Source organism: Haemorhous mexicanus, chromosome 2, assembly GCF_027477595.1.
Source record: "Haemorhous mexicanus isolate bHaeMex1 chromosome 2, bHaeMex1.pri, whole genome shotgun sequence".
Taxonomy (NCBI): Eukaryota; Metazoa; Chordata; class Aves; order Passeriformes; family Fringillidae; genus Haemorhous; species Haemorhous mexicanus.
In genome coordinates this window covers 33,343,992-33,363,365 of record NC_082342.1, presented here as the reverse complement: position 1 = coordinate 33,363,365, position 19,374 = coordinate 33,343,992, and the positions used below count along the sequence as shown (strand labels likewise).

The window sequence follows — 19,374 nt, the reverse complement described above, 5'->3', positions numbered from 1 at the left end:
GGTGTAAAATGGCTTGTGTACCATGGTGACTGGAGTTTTTCCTTTTTAAGAAATCCATAGAGTTTCATATTTCATTTTCAGGAATCATGGGAGACATAAAAAAAGCCTAAGATATTTTTGCTCAGCCTTCAGTATTTTTCCCTGTTCTTTCCTGTTATAATCCCTCTCCCTCTCACTGGGTCAGGAATCTCACTGAAGGGGAATGTCAAGTAAAATTGATTTGAGACTTTTAAAAGGGGGAAAAAGTTCATTTTTTTCTATATTGCTGATGTACCTTTTATATCTGTATAATGTATTTTAAAATCTGTGTTGGTAAATGTGTTTATAAATTGGTCAGCTTTTGCTGTTTTGCAGCATGATTCCTTGAGCCAATTGTGCAAAAACAGCTGAAGAGGGCAGAAACAAACAGAGGAGTTCAGGAGCACTGTAGCTGGTTATAACTGGCACTTAGGTTCTGGTGAGATTAAACGACAGGATGAGAAAAAAGAATAAATAATTTGTAAAAGTCACAAAGAAGTGAAAATGCTGGGATGTGTGCTTTGGGGACTATGGTGGACTGTTCTCAGGAGGGAACCAAATAAATCAGTTTCAGTAGGAGAGCCAGCCTATGCTTTTTGACCATATAAATAATACTCTTCCTTTCCATTTTTTGGCTACACCCATTAATTGAATCATGACATCGATTTTCATACCTGCTATCTGAAAATTGCCTAAATTTTTAGCCTTCATATTTGGAAGAGCCATTTAAATGCAAAGGATTGTATATTGCCTTGTCCCAGGCATATACACGTGGGACTGAAATTATTTTCTTGATGTGAAGGCATCACTCAGCAACAAAATTCTGTGATTCAGTAATCAAACATTAATGAAGTACAGAGTGAGCTTTTGAATGTTTTTCATGCCCTGATTACTAAACAGAGGTAAGATCTGTAGTGAAGCAAAATGTGTTTGTCCTCACGCTGAGGTTGTGCTGTTGAGTGGGACCCTGAAAGGTGCTGTTGCCACGCAGCAACACCTTCTGCTGAAGTCTCAGTCAGAGGCAGAGTTGAGTGCAATGGCTGGTCAAAACACAGCTGGATGGACTGCTTACAGCTTTTTCACCATTTATTTTTTTCAGCAAGTAAGCAGCCCTGTGTGGTTTATTAACTGAGTACCTGAGCAGTGAGTTGGAGTTGCAGCAGCAGGAAGTGGCTTCTAATCTGCAAAGATACTCCGTGGCTGCGAATTCGAGTGGCTGAAGGTTACTGAGGCTTGTAAAGTCTCCCTGGTGGCCACAGCATAACCATAAGAGAGTCATATGTTTTCTTGCTACACAGCAGGAGGAGAGACTGATCTGGAACTGTGTTTTCCCCACTGCTTGTTGCTCAGGTCTGGATTTTTCAGCTGTCTGTTGACTTTACGTGTGTCTTTGGTTGGGACTGTTCTGAAGTACAAACTGCTGTAGACCAGTCATGGAGATCTCTTAATGGAAGGTACATTAGAGGTAATGGTGCAGTAAACCAGTATTTTGCAGTATTTGGAGGTAAAAATAGAAAACTGGAAGACTTCATTAAGTTCTAATAATGCAAACTTGAAAAAAAAAATGGTTGGAGGTATAGTTGGTTTGCTTTTATTTTTCCTAACCACCAGTAGAAAGTTTCCACTATTTACAAACTATGAGAGTATTTGTGAATTTTTTTTGCTTATTACAGAATATTCTTTTAATTTGTTTAACCTTGAGGAGGGCAGATTAATTATTTTTGTCATGTACTTTCAATGGGAAGGCAAATATTTATATTGTGCTAATTTTCACAAGTGCACAGCAATTTTTTTTTTCTGTAGCTAGTCTAAGTTAGTGTAAATTTTATGGCAAACCCAAGGGTGGAAAAACTAAAAAGCTAAAAATACTTTAAAGTACTTGTGTGTTCTCACAATTTTTTGGCTGAGAGCTCAGTTTTGTATGACAAGTGAAAACCACTGAAAATATCTAGCTGCAGCATTGGTTTGCAGTGGTACAACTTTACACTTCCAGTAAGTGAATTTCAAACAGAAGAATTTTTTGAGTCTTCTAAATTCATACTCAGACATTTGCCTTGTGTTCCAGTGTGAGTTATCCTACAGGCTCTGGTGTTTGAGGGAGGTACCTGGCTGTGACCTGCAAGTTGCTTCTATGTGTTTTGCTGAGAAGGTTGCTTCTTGATAACTGCTTATGGTGAAGTTTGTACGTGCACCGTAGACATGTATAGAAATGCCCATTCTACTTTGGTCAAGGCTAATTTATCTTTTTTTACTTAGGAGTTTTGTGTGTAGCTTTTTCTGTTGTCACACACAGCGCTGAGCAGTCATCCTGCAATCGTCTTTCTGACGGACACATCTGATGCAGGGAGCTTTGAAATTACTTTTGAAAAGCAAACATCGTTGATATGGGCTTGGACCTGCCTCTTGTTAAAATCTTATTTTAGAGCAGAAAAGGTGAGAGAGATATTACACATTCAAATACTGGGTGTTTAATGTGCTTTATTGGTGGAGGGATCTTTTAGCAGAAAAAGGCTGTCAAGAAAGGTACAGCACTGCTTTAGGGTGTTGATTCTGATGTTGTTACATAAAAGTTACAGAATCCTTAGAGGCTTTTGGCCATAGAGATGTAAGATTGAAAAAATGTTACATTGTCTTTTTTCAAAGATACTAGAGGTAACCGTGCATTTTAATGAGCATGTGGAGGGGTCAGTTGAAAATTGCACAGAATTTTGCTTTTGTATAGCAAAATAAATAGCCATATTTCCTTCACAGTGGCCTCCTACTCCTTCTTACAGAAAGAAAAGAATAACCTGCGTTTTAAATCTGCTATAGCACTTTGCACCATCGGTGTGCTGCTTTTGTGCTTATGACAAAATGACAAATTTGGAGGTATGGGGAGTAGTGACCTGAAGTGCTTCTCTTCCTCCCCTCCAGGCACTGGCATGCATATGCGCAGGCACACGTGCACAGTCGTGCCCTCCCTGTTTCAGAGTCCTAGCAGGCGTGTTGCACTCCTCTGTGGAAAAGAAATGTGGCATGTGGGTCAGTGTTTCTAGTTCACAGACGACCTGTGATGTAAGATGGCTTATTGCTGTGCACAACAAGAATCTCTGATGTACTTGTTAAATAGCGTGTAAAGAGCTGCAGGCTCAGATTCCCTTACATTTCAGGAGTTTTAAGAATTGAATGATGACCTCGAAAGAGGCAGCAGCTCTGTCTGGTTAATTATATCACAGGTGATGGTGCTGCGTTATGTGCACGTACAGCTGAGATGTGTGCCTAAGCAGTGTGTGCTGGGTGCTAGCCTATTCCCATTGCTTGTCCCGTGGGATTTGTTTAAGCCAGAAAAAAATGTAAGTGACTGTTAATGAGCAGAGAGAGGTTAGCACCTGTCTGTCTAACCCATACTTTTTCTGTATTTTTTTGCATCAAAGGAATATCACTGCCTAACGGTTCTAGCGCATAAACAGCTAAACAGTACTTGACATTTAAAGAGATTTTCTGTTGTGCACTTGTATAGTCAAGAGTAATTCTAATCCTATTAAAGATATTATGTCATGGAGGCGTGTCCTGGAGGAGAAGGCTTCTGCTAACTGGCCCGATGGAAAGCAGAGGGGAGGGGCGAGCAGGAGGGCGGATTTATTACTCGATAGTTAGGTCAGGGATTTCTGTGGGAAATGCCCAGTGGTTGCAGTTGCTGATGATTTCACGGCAACAGCAGTGAAACACAGAGTGCGCTCCGGTAGCGGGTTACTGAATGAGACACTGCAAATGGGTGGAAAGAAAAAAGACAGCGTGTGAGAGAGAGTCAGAGAGACACAGAGAGGGAAGCTGAGAGCAGGGAAAGTGCTCCGGCTCGAGGAGAGTCTCCCAGGTGTACTGCAGAAGCTTTTTGGAAATGGATGCAAGGACCATCTGCTGCCTATAGATTAGAGGACTATAGACTAGGAGTGCAGAGAAAGAGCTTGTGGCTCTTTCTAATAAAAATCAAAGTTCTGCATAACTGATTCATCAAGATAAATCATGAGTGTGCTCTGGCATGAGATATTAATGTATAAATCCATGCTTCAGACAGACAGAGTTCAGCCTACATTGCTATAAAAAATAAATCCAGCAACAATGCAGTGAATAAATTCTGCAGTGATTATCTGATTTATGTACGAAGAAAAAGAGAAGCAAAACACAGACAGCTCTTAGCGCACTGTGGCATTTGCAAGGCACTGCATTTAATGCTGAGAGATGCTATACATTAAATCTGACAACTGTGAAAAGAGAGATCATGGAGAAGTCAAGTAGTGAGGATTCTTCAATTCACCGGAGTCCATCTTTGGATAGCAAAGACTCAGATTTTGCTAAACCTTCTACCTCAGGGAGGCAATTTGGTCGAGGTTTTACTGCAGGAGCTTTCTATGGTACAACTGGATCACGCACACAGAGCCACACTGGGGTCGGAACCGGGACCGGCGCTGGGACTGGAACTGGCGTAAAAAGTGAAAAATACAGTGCACCCAAAGGCAGCAAATACGTGGTCTTTTACCTGGATCTATCCTTTGTTTTCCTTTTAGAATTTAAGAAGTGCAACATGGCAAGAGGCTGCCTGTGTTGTTTGAAATACATGATGTTCCTTTTCAATTTAATATTTTGGGTGAGTACTGCCTTTTCAGTTTCCTTCATCTGTTAGTGTATCCTGTACTGCTGCATTATGTGTATAGTGCATCTTTGAAGCAGTACTGTAAGTTCTCTCCTCCCCTCCCTCTCTCTCATACCTGCTTGGAATATTTTCAGTGTTAAACTTGTGTCTATTGGGAAATGCACATGCTTTCTATATCTTTATTGCTACCTGGTTGCTGTAGTTTGGCTTCTAATTGCTCAGACTTGCTATTCTAATGTGCTTTGAACCGGGTTATCTTAGAAAGGGCAGAATTGTTGCCCTTTAAGGAAGACCAGAATTATTGTAGCATTAAAATCCTGCAGTGGCTGGATTGTTGCATTCTGTTCTAATACTTGTTTTACAAAAAGCTGAAGGTTAATTTTTAAAGTATGTTTTCATTGTCACCATAAATCTCATTTGCCTTGTGTAAACTTCATTTGACGAAGTGCTTTTTTCATTTGAAGGAAGTTCTGTCCCATTTCTCCAGTTAAAACCAGTAAATCATGTATGTTCTAACCTCTTAGTGTCTCAGCATAAATGTAAAATGCCTGGAATGGTGATTTAATATGGATTCAGTTTCAGCTGCAATTGTACACATTGGTGTGTGAAGTTGGAGACTTGCACTTGCTTCTCAGGGATCAAAATTGATTTTCCTCCATCAGCCAAGAGGCGTGAGGAGTTGCAACAATGAATGTTTCAGCCAGCAAGTTAAAAGCATAATGGCTACGTTGAGCAAAGTATTGTCACATACAAGGGAGGGAGAAAAAGTTAAGTCTTCTGCCAGCTAACCATCTTTCAGTCCAGTATTTTTAAGGAAATCACAGGCTCATTGAAGTACTGAGTATTCATGAATATAACCCAATATGAAAGGGTTTGCTTAGTTTGAAAGCAAAGGTCACTTCTTTCCTGGTGGTTACAAAGCTTGGGCACGTGAACAAAACCATTCATGGTTGTGATCCAGAAACATACAGTAAGCCTCATAAATAAATGAAAACACCATCCTGGGATTTATTTTGGAAAAAGGGGCATTAGCAGTCTAGTTCAAATAGCTACCTCTGTTGTACAGATATCATTGTTCAAACTAGAAGCCTTACTAGCAGGTTGTCTGTTTATCTTGACCCACTTACTGAAATAACCTCTAAGAGCAAGAGTTAATGGGAGATTTGGTACAGTGTTGAACCGCTCACGCAACAGTGAGCTTTTATCAGTAATAGACTGAAATGCTAGACTGAAATTACTCAACTTGTGGGCATCTTACTGAAATAGAAAGATAGAACTGATCACTGAAGAACATCTGATCAAAGTTCACTTATGATTTTAATTTTTTTTTTTTACTTTTTCTGTACACATACCCTACTAGAAAGTTGCCATATGTATTTTTGGAATAAATAATTTTAAACACACCCTATTTATATCAAACTGTCTGTTTGACTCAATGCTGCATTACTTTGACACCTTGAACTATTTTTTTTCATATATGTATGTGGTGACTAGTTTTAGAAAAGCTTTTATCTGGTCTCATTACTCATGTCCTCTGTGATCTGTTATGTAGGTGTCTCTTACTCCTCACCTCCTTAGATTCAACATCTTTCTTTGATTTTTTTCTTCTTCCCAAGCAGCAATTTTCTTGACTCTGCAACAGACCTTCAGAGTGCTTTTTTTCCATTCCTTGAACTCACAAGAACATATCAGACTTCATCTGTGTGCTCATCTCTGTCTGCTCAGCTCCCACTGGACTTTTATACAAACACATTGCTGCTTTGGTTAAAACTAGCCTACCATCTGGAACAGTTCTCTAGTGTCCTGTGCTTCTTCAGTTCTTACTCTTACCTCTTAATCCCCTTCACACTCTCCTTACCACGTCTTTTGTTGTAAGACATATAATTTTTGTTTCTGTTCCTAAACTTAATCACCACATCTCTAGGCAATATTCTAAAAATGCCCTTTTTTTTATATGAACTATGCTATTCAGAATGTAAATAATGCTCTTGCCTGGTGAATCCGAGAGATTATTGAAAAATGCTAAATGCAAGATGTCAGGTACTTTTCAAAGTAGTTTACAACAGACGTGTGATCCTTCAGCCTGGTTTAAATTGCTCAGAAGTCCTCCCTTCTTAACTGTAGTCTCAATTTTGTTTACTCAATTTTGCAAGCCAGAATGATGTTCCCATGCATTCTTCCAGTTTTGCTGTATTCTTTTTTTTTTTTTCTTTTTTTGACTGTGCTGTTTTATTGTTTGAGACATTCAAGTGAACAACATCATCCTTTGATTCATGGGAATGCACCTAGAATGAAGCACACTACACAATGTGTGGTCTGTAGTTTGCCACATCTGGCTTCATACTTGGAACCTCCACTAGTTCCATCATGAATATCCCAGTGGTTGTGAATGTTTAACTCTGTGCTCCTTGCTGATGCTGTTCACCTGCACCATCTCTCACTCCTGCCCTGAACCCTCCTGCTAGCCCAGAACTGGTCTCCCCACACAGCTCTGCTAGTGTACTTTGCTCCTACCCTGCCCTGAAGCACTCCCTGCTGTTTCAGTCCTATCTTTCTTCTTAACCTACTTTTTCCATTCCCAGGTTTGCCTGTTCTCACTGCTTCCTTCTGAATTTCTGTTAAGAAACCCAAGTCCAAAAACATGAAGCTGTGGCCTGCTCTTGAGCAGTGACTATCATCTTTTACAATGCAAGGTGATTTATTTTTAAAAAGAGAAGCTTCACTTTTAAACTTGAAATTTCCTGAACTGTAATTTAAAGCAGAATGAGGCTCCTGGTCTTCAGAGATGAGGAGACGCTTCCACACTGTTATCATATAAAATGGTGCTTGTGAGATGCTTCCTCTGAAAATGAACACTGGAGGTGCCCTTTGGCATCCCAGCATGCTGGACACGATTGTTTGCACTGATTCTTAGTGTTGGCTCACAGGAGGATGTTCTTCTGTCGGAAAAGAGGAACCTTTTCCATCATTTCTTCTTGAGGCAGAGAAATGGGGCCTAATCTCTGCCTCATGGGCCAATGAGCTCTACTCCTCTTTCAGCCTTGCAGCTAGCTCACACAGATTTGACAACTAATTATATGTGAATATTACATATTACACACATTATTTTTACATACAATGTATTTTACTTATTTTAATGTGTATCCACAGATACTTAGGCACAATTGTATGTTTCAAGTGATGGAGAAGTGCAGTAGTCAGTGGATTCTCTCTGCACTTTGTACATGCTGTTGCAGTGATATCTGCAACCAAGAGTTGTAGCAAAAATGCACTGTCTGTGAATTCGGTTCAGGGCAAGAAAATAGAGCTTTTGAAAATTACTACATGTGTATCAGTTAACCTGGAAGGATCACCTACGAGCTGTACAAAGCAAATTTGTCTAAGTGGGGCCTAGCAGTAAGTTAGAACAGAAGGTGTTTCTCCACTGAATTACTGAGAGCTTCAGGTATTTCTCTGTGTCCCTCTGATTCTTAACAGTTGTTCATGGCCATCTGGCATTGCTTTCTTTCAGAGATTAGGAAAGTCTGAGCTGAGGGTTAAGGAAGCTTATAGTATTTAATTGTGTGGCTAGGATGATGATTTACACTGAATTCATCCTAAGTGCATAATATGTTTTGCAAAGGGCCTGGATGGACGACTACAAATGTTAATTGATTTAGTTTGCCTTCAAGAATATTTATGTGCAAACATGTGGAGATTGCAAAGTAACCGATATTGCTCTGCAGAAGAAATAAAGTATTGATTTTTGTTTCTACAGATAGCAGCTAAATTGTCAAGGAAGGTAATCACTAAATATAAACATTAGGGTATATGTCTTTTTATGGGAGATTTCACTTCATTGTAATTAGAGGAAAGGATTACAATAATTATTTTCACAAAATGTATCAGAAAATATTACTGGTTATAGAAAAAGAAGTTCTATGAAACATGATTAAAAAAAAAATCACTCATTAAATGGGCCTTTTGTGTGGTCTTAAAATGGAAATTTTGAAATGAGTGGCATAAGATACCAAAAAGTCACTAGGGAACTTTGCAAGCAATCAATGGTCATGGTTACATTTTGTCTTGTTCTATTGATTTAGCTCAGGTTAATAAGTGTGCATACAGAAGCATTCATAGTAGGCATCTTGATAGTTTTTATTGTTGCTTAATTTTAAAATAAAATGCATTTTACTAGGAACTGTATGGCAAGATTATTAAGTCTGATCTTTTGTGTTTCAAGAAGAGCTGAGGAAAAGCCAAGCATAATCAAGAAAATCCTTAATGGTGTTTATTTGTTAAAAGTTTTAAATTTTAAACAACTAAAAAAATCTGATAAGAATAATACTTGTGTATTAATGTTACCATTAAAAGCAGAAGTTATAAGCAGAAGTTACAATTTATCTAACTTAAGTGGAGTCAAATATAGAAATTCAGTTATTTAATATTTACTTTCAAAGTAAATTTTCTACTAGCATTTTCCTTTTACTGAAACATAAATTTAGAAGAGCAAAACATGGTCTGGAAACTTGCTGGTCCAGCAGGAGCAGCAAAAAGTCAAATACATCAAATTTTCCCTAATGCTCTTTAATTACAATAATGGATAAAGACTGTTGCTCCTGGATAATATTTTTCTGCATTAATTACTTGTGCAATTTAATCTTAGAGCAGGAGTAATTAATACTTTTTTCTGTAGATTAAAACCAATATTATGCATTTATCAATGAGCATAAAGACAGTAGTAGAGCATGAGGCCACTTTTACTCAAGTCTCAGATCATACTGAAAGAGAGGAGCCAGGGTCTGGCTGCTGTCAAAGCTCTTGGTACTGTAAAGCAGCTAACAACTTTAGAATTGTTTGCATAAGGTGATCCATACTTATTTATGCCAAACTGGAATAAATAATATAGCTCACTGTTCAGTTTGAGGTACAAAGCTTTAATGCCTAACTGAACCTGTTGGACAGACAGTTAAATCGTGTGAAGAGACTTTGTCCCTACAAAAAAAAAAAAAAAAAATTAATCTGTGAGGTTTAAAAGGGGTGGACAGTTTGTCCCTTAAATCAGAATAAAATTGCTAACGACAAACAGCTTTGGAAAGGACACACATTAAATTTCTCTCTCTTTTGTTGCCCTCCCGCTGGCTGCATTATCTGATAGTCTCCATTTTCTCACACAGGGGATAATGACAAAGAGAGACTGTGAGTGACCCTGGGATGCTTGTCTCTTGACATAATAGTGATATTTACTTCTGTTGTATTTTCACTCTAATGACATAAGTGTGGTGACAGTTGTGGTACAATCCTGTGAAAATAAGACTATCCAAAAACACCCAACCAACCTAAAACAAACAGAAAAATCCCAAACAAACAACCCCTCCCCCCAACCAAAAAAAAACCCCACATCAAAAACCGAAGAGAAACCAGCAAGACAGTGAATTCTGGAAAAGCTAGTGTTTTCAGTGACATTAGCTGGAGAACTCTTGTTTTTCTGATAGGGATTTAAGAAGCTGTGAAAAGATCCCAGCTATTAGTTTTAGTTTCCTATCCAAATGATATAGCACTGTTGGTGTCCCTATGGAAACATGCACCTCGGTGGGGGAGAACTATTAAAAAAACATTTTAGCATGGCAATGTTTGGCTGGGAGGAGTAGGAAAGGTAATACTGAGTTCAAACAGTGTGGTGTCCTAATGAATGTGAGGTAAATGAAGTCCATTTGTAACCAGCATGATGACATTACAGAATAATATTAAAACCTTATTGGAGACCTGAGACTAGTTTTAATTTAAAATATTGAGGTTCGCTTAAGAGCTGAGTTTACACTGATTAATCCGGGTGGTGAGGGCCTCATTCCTCGTTTTAGGGTCTAAGCTGTTTCAACTTGATAGGCAAGACATGAGATACAGCATTTTTTGCAGTGTTCCTCTCACTAACTACTCTTTGCTAACACTATATTTTATTTAGGTTGTTTTGGTTTTATTTTTTTAGACGCGGGGGATTTTAAAATTATTTTGGTTTTCCTTCAGTGTGGAAGTGTTTTAATTCTAGCTGTAGGTAGGTGTGAGAGCCATTTGTGTCTGTTGTTTTGGATAAACAACGAGCTGATTCATCACTCAGGCAGACTTGTACACAACTGTTGTAATGTGTCCTGTTGGACAGTTTGTTCATTTGTACATGAGGAGGTTTATGGTCATTGAAGGGGAGAAGCACAGTAATAATTTCAAGGTGGAAAACAAATTCCTCCCCTCCAGTTCTCCCTGCACCCTTGTACTCCCAGAGTTAAATCTTTCTTTAAAACATATGACTCAGGTTCTGTTCCTCATATCCTTTAAGGATGTGAGGATGACATTAAACAAATTTCTTCAGCCTTCTATGTCTCAACTCTCCTAACTTTAAAAACAAGAATGTATCAAATTTCCATAAAGCAATGACTTATTGTCAGTTTTGAATAAGGGTAATAACTGTGGTATTTCCTACTTAATTCTGCATTCCTAGACCCATTTAAGTAAGCCACTTGGTAGGGCCTTGGTTAGCAGGGTCCCTTTTTGTCTGCTCTTGCTACCCCCCAGGTAAGTAGGTCTGCAAGAGGCCCATCTGAAGGGGTATAATCTTTCTCATGTGAGTAGAGGATGAGCTTGTAACTCCATTATCTGGCTGTCCAAGGAGGCATCTAATTTGTTTATTTAAACACTGCTGACACAGAGCGAGACCTGGGTAGAAAAGATGGGAGAATGCATTCTACTTTCTGGAAAGTAAAGTGTGGTTTGTTTGAGTTTTGCTGCACACGTAGTTGGGATGTTCCTAATGGGTAGCCAAGTCACCACAGGTGTTATGGAATATTGTAGGTCCTCTGTGTTTGTAACACATAAAGTTACCCAGCCTTTCAGCAACTTATGAAAACTGTGAACAAAAGGAAGAATTCTGCTGTTTATGTTGGGCTTTGCTGTAAATATCTTGCAGAAATAAATGAGCCATGCTTCCCAAACAAAGGGAAGGGACCTCATATGGCTGAAGGTCTGTTATTAGACAGTGAATGTTTGTTGAACCTATTGGGGACTTCTCACATAAAACTTAATAGTTTTAATACCACTTTATAGAATTACTGTGGACACTGAACTGAAAGCCATTTCAGAATTTTCTGACACAAATTAGCTTTAAATCAACCCAGGTCTCCATTTAGCTCAGTCCCTTGCTGCTTAGGAGCAACTTAAATTGCTTAATTTATTCATCACAGATAATTGAACTTCCAGTTGTTTGGAAATTTGACTGGAATGGTTGTTTTTTCCTGCTGCCTTTAATGAGCTGGGCCAAAGTTCACATGGCTGTCCAAACCTTCTTCATTTAACTACTGCATCCAGTATAGCAAGGATTGTGAACATTTGTGGCCCTTGCTGCCAGTTTGAATTTTAGAAGTCTTCTACAGCTCGTCTTCAATACTGTCTCTCTAAACTTGGCACCCTGGCCAGTGGCTTTGTCACTGCTCAGGTAACACAGCCAGGGCTAGGCTCTCCACAGGGTTATAGAACATCCAGCCACTGTTTGTTGCTATCCTTAATCAAACCACAGAGAAGTCCCTACAGTCTTCATGAGCACAGGAAAACTAGTTTGCCATTTCTTTTATTTCTTTCTTTGCTTCCTTGTGTTTGCTGTGTTTTTGTTGTTAAATGTAGGAGACGAGAATTAACTTTTCAGAATCAAAAGAATTAGTAATGTTTAAAAATGTTGCTTGTTTTAGTAGGGAAAGAACTCTGTACCCATGGATTCTGCTGAATCTACTTGGTCCTCATTTCAAGCTCCTTTTGCTAATCCTGTCTTCTGACTGCTGAATGAAAACCCCTTATTACTGTTTCTAATCAATGCTGCAGGGATAGTTTTGAAGATACATTAAACTAGTCTCTACTGTCTTTCTTCCCATATAACACTGGCAAGTCATGAAGCATCAGAGACTGAATTTGTAAATTTTTTATTTCTTTTGTGGATTTCCCCATTCTTCTGTTTTATGTGCATTCTGGTACAATTTGTACTGCTGTAGGTACAAATTATAGGTCTGCAGTAGAAAATGATCACACTATAGTTGATTCTTAAAAGTGTATGACATGTATTGAAAGTTGCTGCAAGGAATAAAAACCAGCAGAAACTGGTATGCTAATCATCTGCTACAGAATTATTAATTTCTAACACTGTATTGAGTTGTGAGTGATAAGTACTTTTTTTTTTACTAAAATAAGCAGGGTTTAATGGTTTTAATTTTTAATGATGAAGAAGACTGAAGCAAGACAATAATGAGCTATGGATGAAGATAAGATTATGAACAGATGACTATAAGCTGTAGGTTTTATCAGCTTAACAAATTACCAGTCATTAAGAGAGATGCATTAGTTGCTTGTGTGCACATTTCTACCATGTTGTGGATGTGCTGCAAAGCAGGTTAACTTAAACCATGCAGTTTACTCTGCAAATAATGTATGGTGTGGTTAACAGTGGAAGCAGTTAACTGGGAACAATTCCATCATATATAGTCGTGTCTCATACCACAACTTACAATCTCTGAGGCTAAAATGATGCAAAAATAAAACAGAGTAAAGAATTTGCATTGTACTATTCAATCAAATTTCCTCAATTTGCTATCTTAGATATTTGGAATTTACTAGGAGGGCTGTTTCTGAATTAGAGGTTTGTTCTTTTAGGCATCTTCAATTGATGTATTAAGCACACTTTGTTTTAAAGAGTGCTGCTGAATACTTACATTTTGTTAGTAGCTGTGTCACTGCTGAGAAGCGTGGATTCTTCACAAGACTCCTTTCTTCTTCTGTATTGTCTTGGAGAGTTTCCAACTAGTTATGCTCATAAGGAGGTAAGAGAGGTGTCTACAAAAAGATTGTAATTCAGAAATGAAAACATCTATTTTTGTCTCATTTCATAGTAGTTTTAAACTGAACTGACGGTTAAGAATCTTATTATCCTTTACTTCTGTGCCCATCCCCCACTTTTACCTTTCATCAAGTTATTGCTGTGTTCCAAAGTTTCTCTTTTTCTTTTGCGGTGTCCTCTGAATGCAGAGACACAGTTAAATTAGAAAAAAATAAACTTTATGTTCTCAAATGCTCTTTCCTTAGAGTTTCAATTGCCCCCTCTTCTCCATTTTCACTGCTTTAAGGAATTGATATTACATCTGTTGCCATAATCCCAGAGTGCCTTAGGACCACTTAATGTATTTATCCTCTTGACACCCTGTAAGTATGGGCCGTGCTTTTATCCTCCTGATACAGATGGAAAGCTGAGACACCAAAACAAAGAGAATGTCTGCATTAGAGCACAGGGTAGAGGACTGAGAGCCTTTAGAGACCAGAACTAGCAAGTTGTCATGGTTTAACCCCAGCCAGCAACTCAGTACCACACAGCTGCTTGCTCATTTCCCCACCCCTCTACCCCAGTGGGATGGGAAGGAGAATCATGATAAAGGTAAATGGGTTAAGGTAAAAGTAGTTTAATAATAGGAATAAAAAAAAATAACAACAATAACTACATAATGATAATTGCAATTAAAAGGGAAATAACAGAGAGAGATATAAATTAAATCCCCAAACCCCCAAGTGATGTACAAAGCATCCACTGACTGATGCCCACCCCATCCCTGAGCAGTGATTGATGGCTGCTGGCTGATTCCTTGCAGTTTATGTACTGCGAATGATATTCTATGGTATGGAATATCCCTTTGGCCAGTCCTGCCCACGCTCCCTCCCAGCTTCTTCTGTACCTCCTAGATGGCAGAACATGAGACCTTGAAGTGTCCTTGATTCAAGGTAAGCAGAGCTCAGCAACAGGTGTGAGGCACTGGCACAGATTGGCCAGGGAAGTTGAGGATTCCCCATCCCTGGAGATGTTCAAGGCCAGGTTGGGGCTTTGAGCAGCCTGGTCTAGTGGAAGATTCCCTGCCCATGGCAGTGTGTGTGGAATTAGATGATCTTTAAAGTCTTTTCCAACCCAAGGCATTCAGTAATTCTGTGTTACCAATGTTATTCTTACACCACATCCAAAACACAGCCCTGTACCAGCTACTAGGGAAGAAAGCTAACTCTATCCCAGCCAAAACCAGGACAGAAGTCCACATGCAGCAGACTTCAGCATGGGGAGGCTTGTGTTGAGATCTGTATGGCAGTGCCCACGAACTCAGAAATCCTGCAGATCACTCCTCTCAAGCTTGGGTGTCTGCAGCAGTCCTCCTGCACTTTCATTGCCAGATTAGCTTGGGCAGAGACAGCTTAAATCTGTCTATATCCATGGTGTAGATGTGTCCTTCTAAGAGACTTGTACAAAGTTAAACTGAAATTGAATCTGGATCCCTGAAGTCCCTGCTAAGTGTCTTAAGCAACCGACCATCTGTTATGTGCCATTTGCCTTGTGAGAAGCTTCAGAGCCAAGCCACCCCAGAACTCCACATGCTTGTGCAGCGTTGTCTGCAGGCACAGAACCAACAGGTTTAGGACTGGTACATCATCCTTTTATTTGGCTGTGTACTCCAGAGGTCTGGCATCATGCCCCTGACATCCAGAAGTACCTAGAGAAGTGGAAGTTTTCTCATGACACAACATAAACCTTAAACCTCCCCACCCCCTGCAAAGTGTCACAGAGTAAACTGGAGGTCTCTTCTTGAGATTGTCATCCAATGGATGACAGTCAAGGTGAAGACTTGGCTGTGGGATTTCTCTCTTTATTGATTACACTGTAATATTTTTTCATGACTCCAAACCAGCAAATAAAGTATATTCCATAACTAATGAAGATGTAACCCAACATTGGATTTAACACTTATGGAAGGTAGAAATGTTGCATGGCTGGCGGTAGGATTTCTTCCTACTTTCCATAGCCCCTTGAGTCATATGTTGGTCTTTTAGTGCCTGAGCAATGTTTGTGCTGACAGCTTTTTCAGCATGTGGAATGCAGAGAGGACTCTCAGGTGGGATCTCTCTTTGCACTCTCGGCATCTGGGAGGATGTTGGGATGTCTTTCAGTGCAACGTTGGTTTTGTGTCTTACAGGATGCAGTCTAAAATGCAGATTACTGGAGTTAGATTTGCTCCTGGTTTGATATTTTTGTGTTTGTTTAGGCTTTTTTTAGGTGTTAGCTACTCTCTTAATAGAATATGCCTGTGGAGGTGGCTGTGATGTACGATGTTGGTGTGATAGAGCTGTCTGTTACTTTGGCAGGTTGGAATCCCATTTTCTTTGGAAATTTAAGTTTGTCTTTCTGCTTTTAGGTAGAAGTGGAGCCTGACACTGTTGCTGGATTTTGTTCTTGTTTTGTCTCTTAGGCTGTTTGTCCATTTACAGCTTAATTGAAATAAATAATTGTTGTGTTTCATGATTTAGTAGGTATTAGTGGTAAGGTTCACCTTATTAGTGGTAGGATTTCTATGGTTCTGTTTTGAGTATTTAAATTCATGATCCAAATAAACTGTAGCGGAGTTACAATTTAATACTACAATGTTTGACTTCTGGTATGTTGATTTATCTCCCATTCATGAAGCTCAAATGCAATATTGGATATACTGGATCACACCAAAAGTTTGTGTATCTTGCCTTTCAAAGTATATGGTAAAAAATGCTTAATAGAGACTAAAGGAATTGAATGAATTCATGGAACTCCTTACAGCCATTTATCCAAAATTCTCTGGCAGAAAGTCTACTTGTATAATTAAATATTCTATGAAAGGGTATTTTTCAGTAGATGCTGACAGTTATTCTGAAAAGCAGTAAACCAACCTCCATTGTCTTGTCATTACTATTTTAAAAAATTTTTATTTTATTACTGTAATGGAAATAAAAATCAGAAAAAATCAAATTTAAAATGAGCTTACGGCAAAAGTAGTATTTAGCAATGCATACAGCATAACATATGTTTAGATCATGGAGTCATAGGAAAACCTCTAGGTTGGTAAGAACCTCTAGAGAACATCTGGTCCAACCTTCTGTTGAAGGGAAATCCTTCGTTTGTGTTACCTAGGGCCCTGTCAAGCTCAGCACTGAGTATTTGTAGCAAAAGAAACGCCAGCATTTCTCTTGGTAATCTATTCCAATGTTTGTTTTCAATTAGTTCAGTTTGTTTTCAGTTTTTCTTATAGCTATGCCAAAATTTTCTGTGAAGCAACCTGCATTCATTATTTGTCTTGGTGGAACAATGCAGGATGGCATTCAATGTCTTGAGCTGGGATGACCAAGCCTGGATAGTACAAGTGTGGTCTGACAAGTGCTGCCTAGACTGAAATAATCCCGTCTCTTGATCTGCAGGATATGGTCGTGCCAATGCTGCCTGAGGCTGTATTTAAATGATTGCACTAATATTTCTGTCGTTCTGTGGCGTAGCTTTTAAAATCAAGTTTAGAGTGGCAGCATGCACAGAGCTCTGTACAGAGTTCTGTGAGATGGAGAAACTCTGTTGTGAGGAGAGAATTTCTTCCTCACTCCTGAGGATTTGCGCTCACATTACATTGCTGCAATTAGACACTCATCCTTTTATTGTTTTTCCCTCTGGATTGCCTTCCTTGGCAGCCTCCCCTGAAGTACACTTCAGCTGAACCACTTCTCCTTCTTCGAGCTATTCAGCAATTTTTGTAGCCCATCCTGCAGCTCTGTCCCTGTAGGTCATGCTCAGTTTTAAACTCCATCTAGCTTGAAGGTGCAGTTGGCACAAGTGCTGACAAGAACAGAAACATTGATCTTATCACTCCTCCGTCCAAGTGGCCGCAGTGTGTGATTGTGTTCTCTGGTACCACGTATTGATTTTGAGCGTTGCTATATGTGTTACACGGCTTCACGGTATTATCAGAACTGCTGACTGCTTTTTTTCTTTTTGTTCCATGTTTCTGCTCTGTTTAGGGCTCCTGCAGCCCAGCTACTGCTTGTATTCTCCGTTATGTTCATTCTCATTAACAGAGTGTATATCTCAGAATAATGAGATTTTAGGAGTGAAAGATCTTTACCAGCAGGGTTGGGAGTGGGGCAGGTTAATGGTTGAGACGTTTTGTTTTGTTTGGGTTTCTTTAAAAAATGAAAATGCTATTTTTTTGGTGCATTCTCATGAGTGACATTTTTTCAAATGATATTTTATATTTTAGACTTATATTGAGAGAGTCTGGGCAACAGCTAAACTTTGAAAGCAATATGCTTGTATGAAAAATAGTCTGTAAAAATAGTGTTGTTCTTTTTAAAAACGTTTTATTGAAGTGCAGACTGCATGACAGCTCTGAGTGTTTCCCAACAGTGTATCTGTTCTGACATGTGTCCTAGTTTTAGACCTTTTCCAAGTTCATGAATGCATTTTCTTCAGAGGGCTGTATTAAAGCCCAGCAGTATTTCTTTCAGGATACTTCATCTTGCTTGTCCTCCCAGAACAAGCTGGGATCAAGCATGTTTCCACACAGTTCTGGAACGTCCGAGAATGCAGGTTTCTCACTTAAAAGCTTCTGCAGCTGTGTGTGAGCAGTAATAAATGGTTGACACAAGCCTCTGGGGACAGCTTTAAATGGGTGAACTGTTCCCTATTCCAGCCGTCTCAGGGATTTTTTTCCCCACTGGTTGGATGCTGTGCTATGAGCCTGACCCAATCCTTAGCGACAGCTTGTCGGGCTGATAAATGCAGACTCTAGAGAATAGCTCTTTGCTCTCTGATTGATTCATTTTACCAATAGAACTCACATTCCTGTAGTGTGAATAATAAACAAGTGATTTAATGAGTACTCCCCAACCTATTCCACTGACATATCCTGATTGAAGCAGCACATGCTTTTGGAAAGCTGAAATACTCCCTGTGTGTTACATACTGAAGATCCACTAAATTGTATACTTCTCCCATAAATCCAAATTAGAAAGTTAAGGATTAATTTTCTTCTGTGCTGTGCCATTAGACACATCATCAGGAATGTCACTGATGTTTAAATTGGTACTTCCTTCTAATTTTTCTGGTTCTTAACCAGTGATTCGTTTTTGCTCTGTGCTTCCTACCATGAAATGTGTTTCTCATGAAGCTACTGTTTCTTTGCAGCATTCCCCCACTTTTTTTTTTTTTTTTTTTAATCTCAGAAGGTGGCATGCAAGAAGTAGGATAAAATTTGTTCTTCCTCAAGGCTGTCCTTATTCCCTGCATCCCTGATGGTGGTGTCCCATCTCATTCTATGGTTCTGTGTACAACTCCTTGTAGGAATTGGCTCTCCCAGTTCCTGTATCTTGGGAAACTCTCGGGAACACAAAGAAACTGATAACATTACAGCACTTCAGGAGGGCAGGGGAGTGGAGCCAGAGCAGTGGAAAGAAGGAAGAATTTCTTGTTTGGGTCTGGATGGTTTCTGTTTCCTTATTATTCAGGAACTCTTACTACTGCAATTAAGAGATCCTGACTCTGGATCTGCAAAGAGTTCTCCAACAAACATATTCAAGAGAGATGTGCATAAATTAATGTGAAAGGAGGGAATCAACACTACTGTAATTTGCTCATTTGTGGGAATATAGACATAGAAGTATTTTTGTCTTCTAAAGCTTTGCTGTGTGCTTCATAAAGAAGTATGAGGGAGAAATGGGAGGATGAAAGCATCCTTAATCTCTTCCCGTGTATTCCCACAGTCTCTTTCCTCCTTTCTTTCTTTTGCTAGGATCCATGGCACACAATTTGTTTCTGCCTGACATTCAGCTGTACACCTACTGATGTGTTCTCCATGCCCAGCCTTGCTGGTACTAATATCATACCTGCTCTTTTG

At 39.2% G+C, this 19,374-nt stretch overlaps 1 protein-coding gene across 4 annotated transcripts in view; it reads left to right on the top strand.

The window, feature by feature from the left end:
- Positions 1 to 19,374, top strand: part of TSPAN9 (tetraspanin 9) — a 168,722-nt gene that overhangs the window by 72,480 nt on the left and 76,868 nt on the right. For 3 of the 4 annotated variants that reach the window (XM_059838314.1, XM_059838313.1, XM_059838312.1), the window contains one exon: positions 4,563 to 4,642. The exons of the other annotated variant lie outside the window; for it this stretch is intronic. In XM_059838314.1, the coding sequence (XP_059694297.1) occupies positions 4,580 to 4,642 (63 nt within the window). In that variant the 5' untranslated portion in view covers positions 4,563 to 4,579. The remainder of the gene's footprint in view (positions 1 to 4,562; positions 4,643 to 19,374) is intronic. 4 annotated transcript variants of the gene reach the window in all.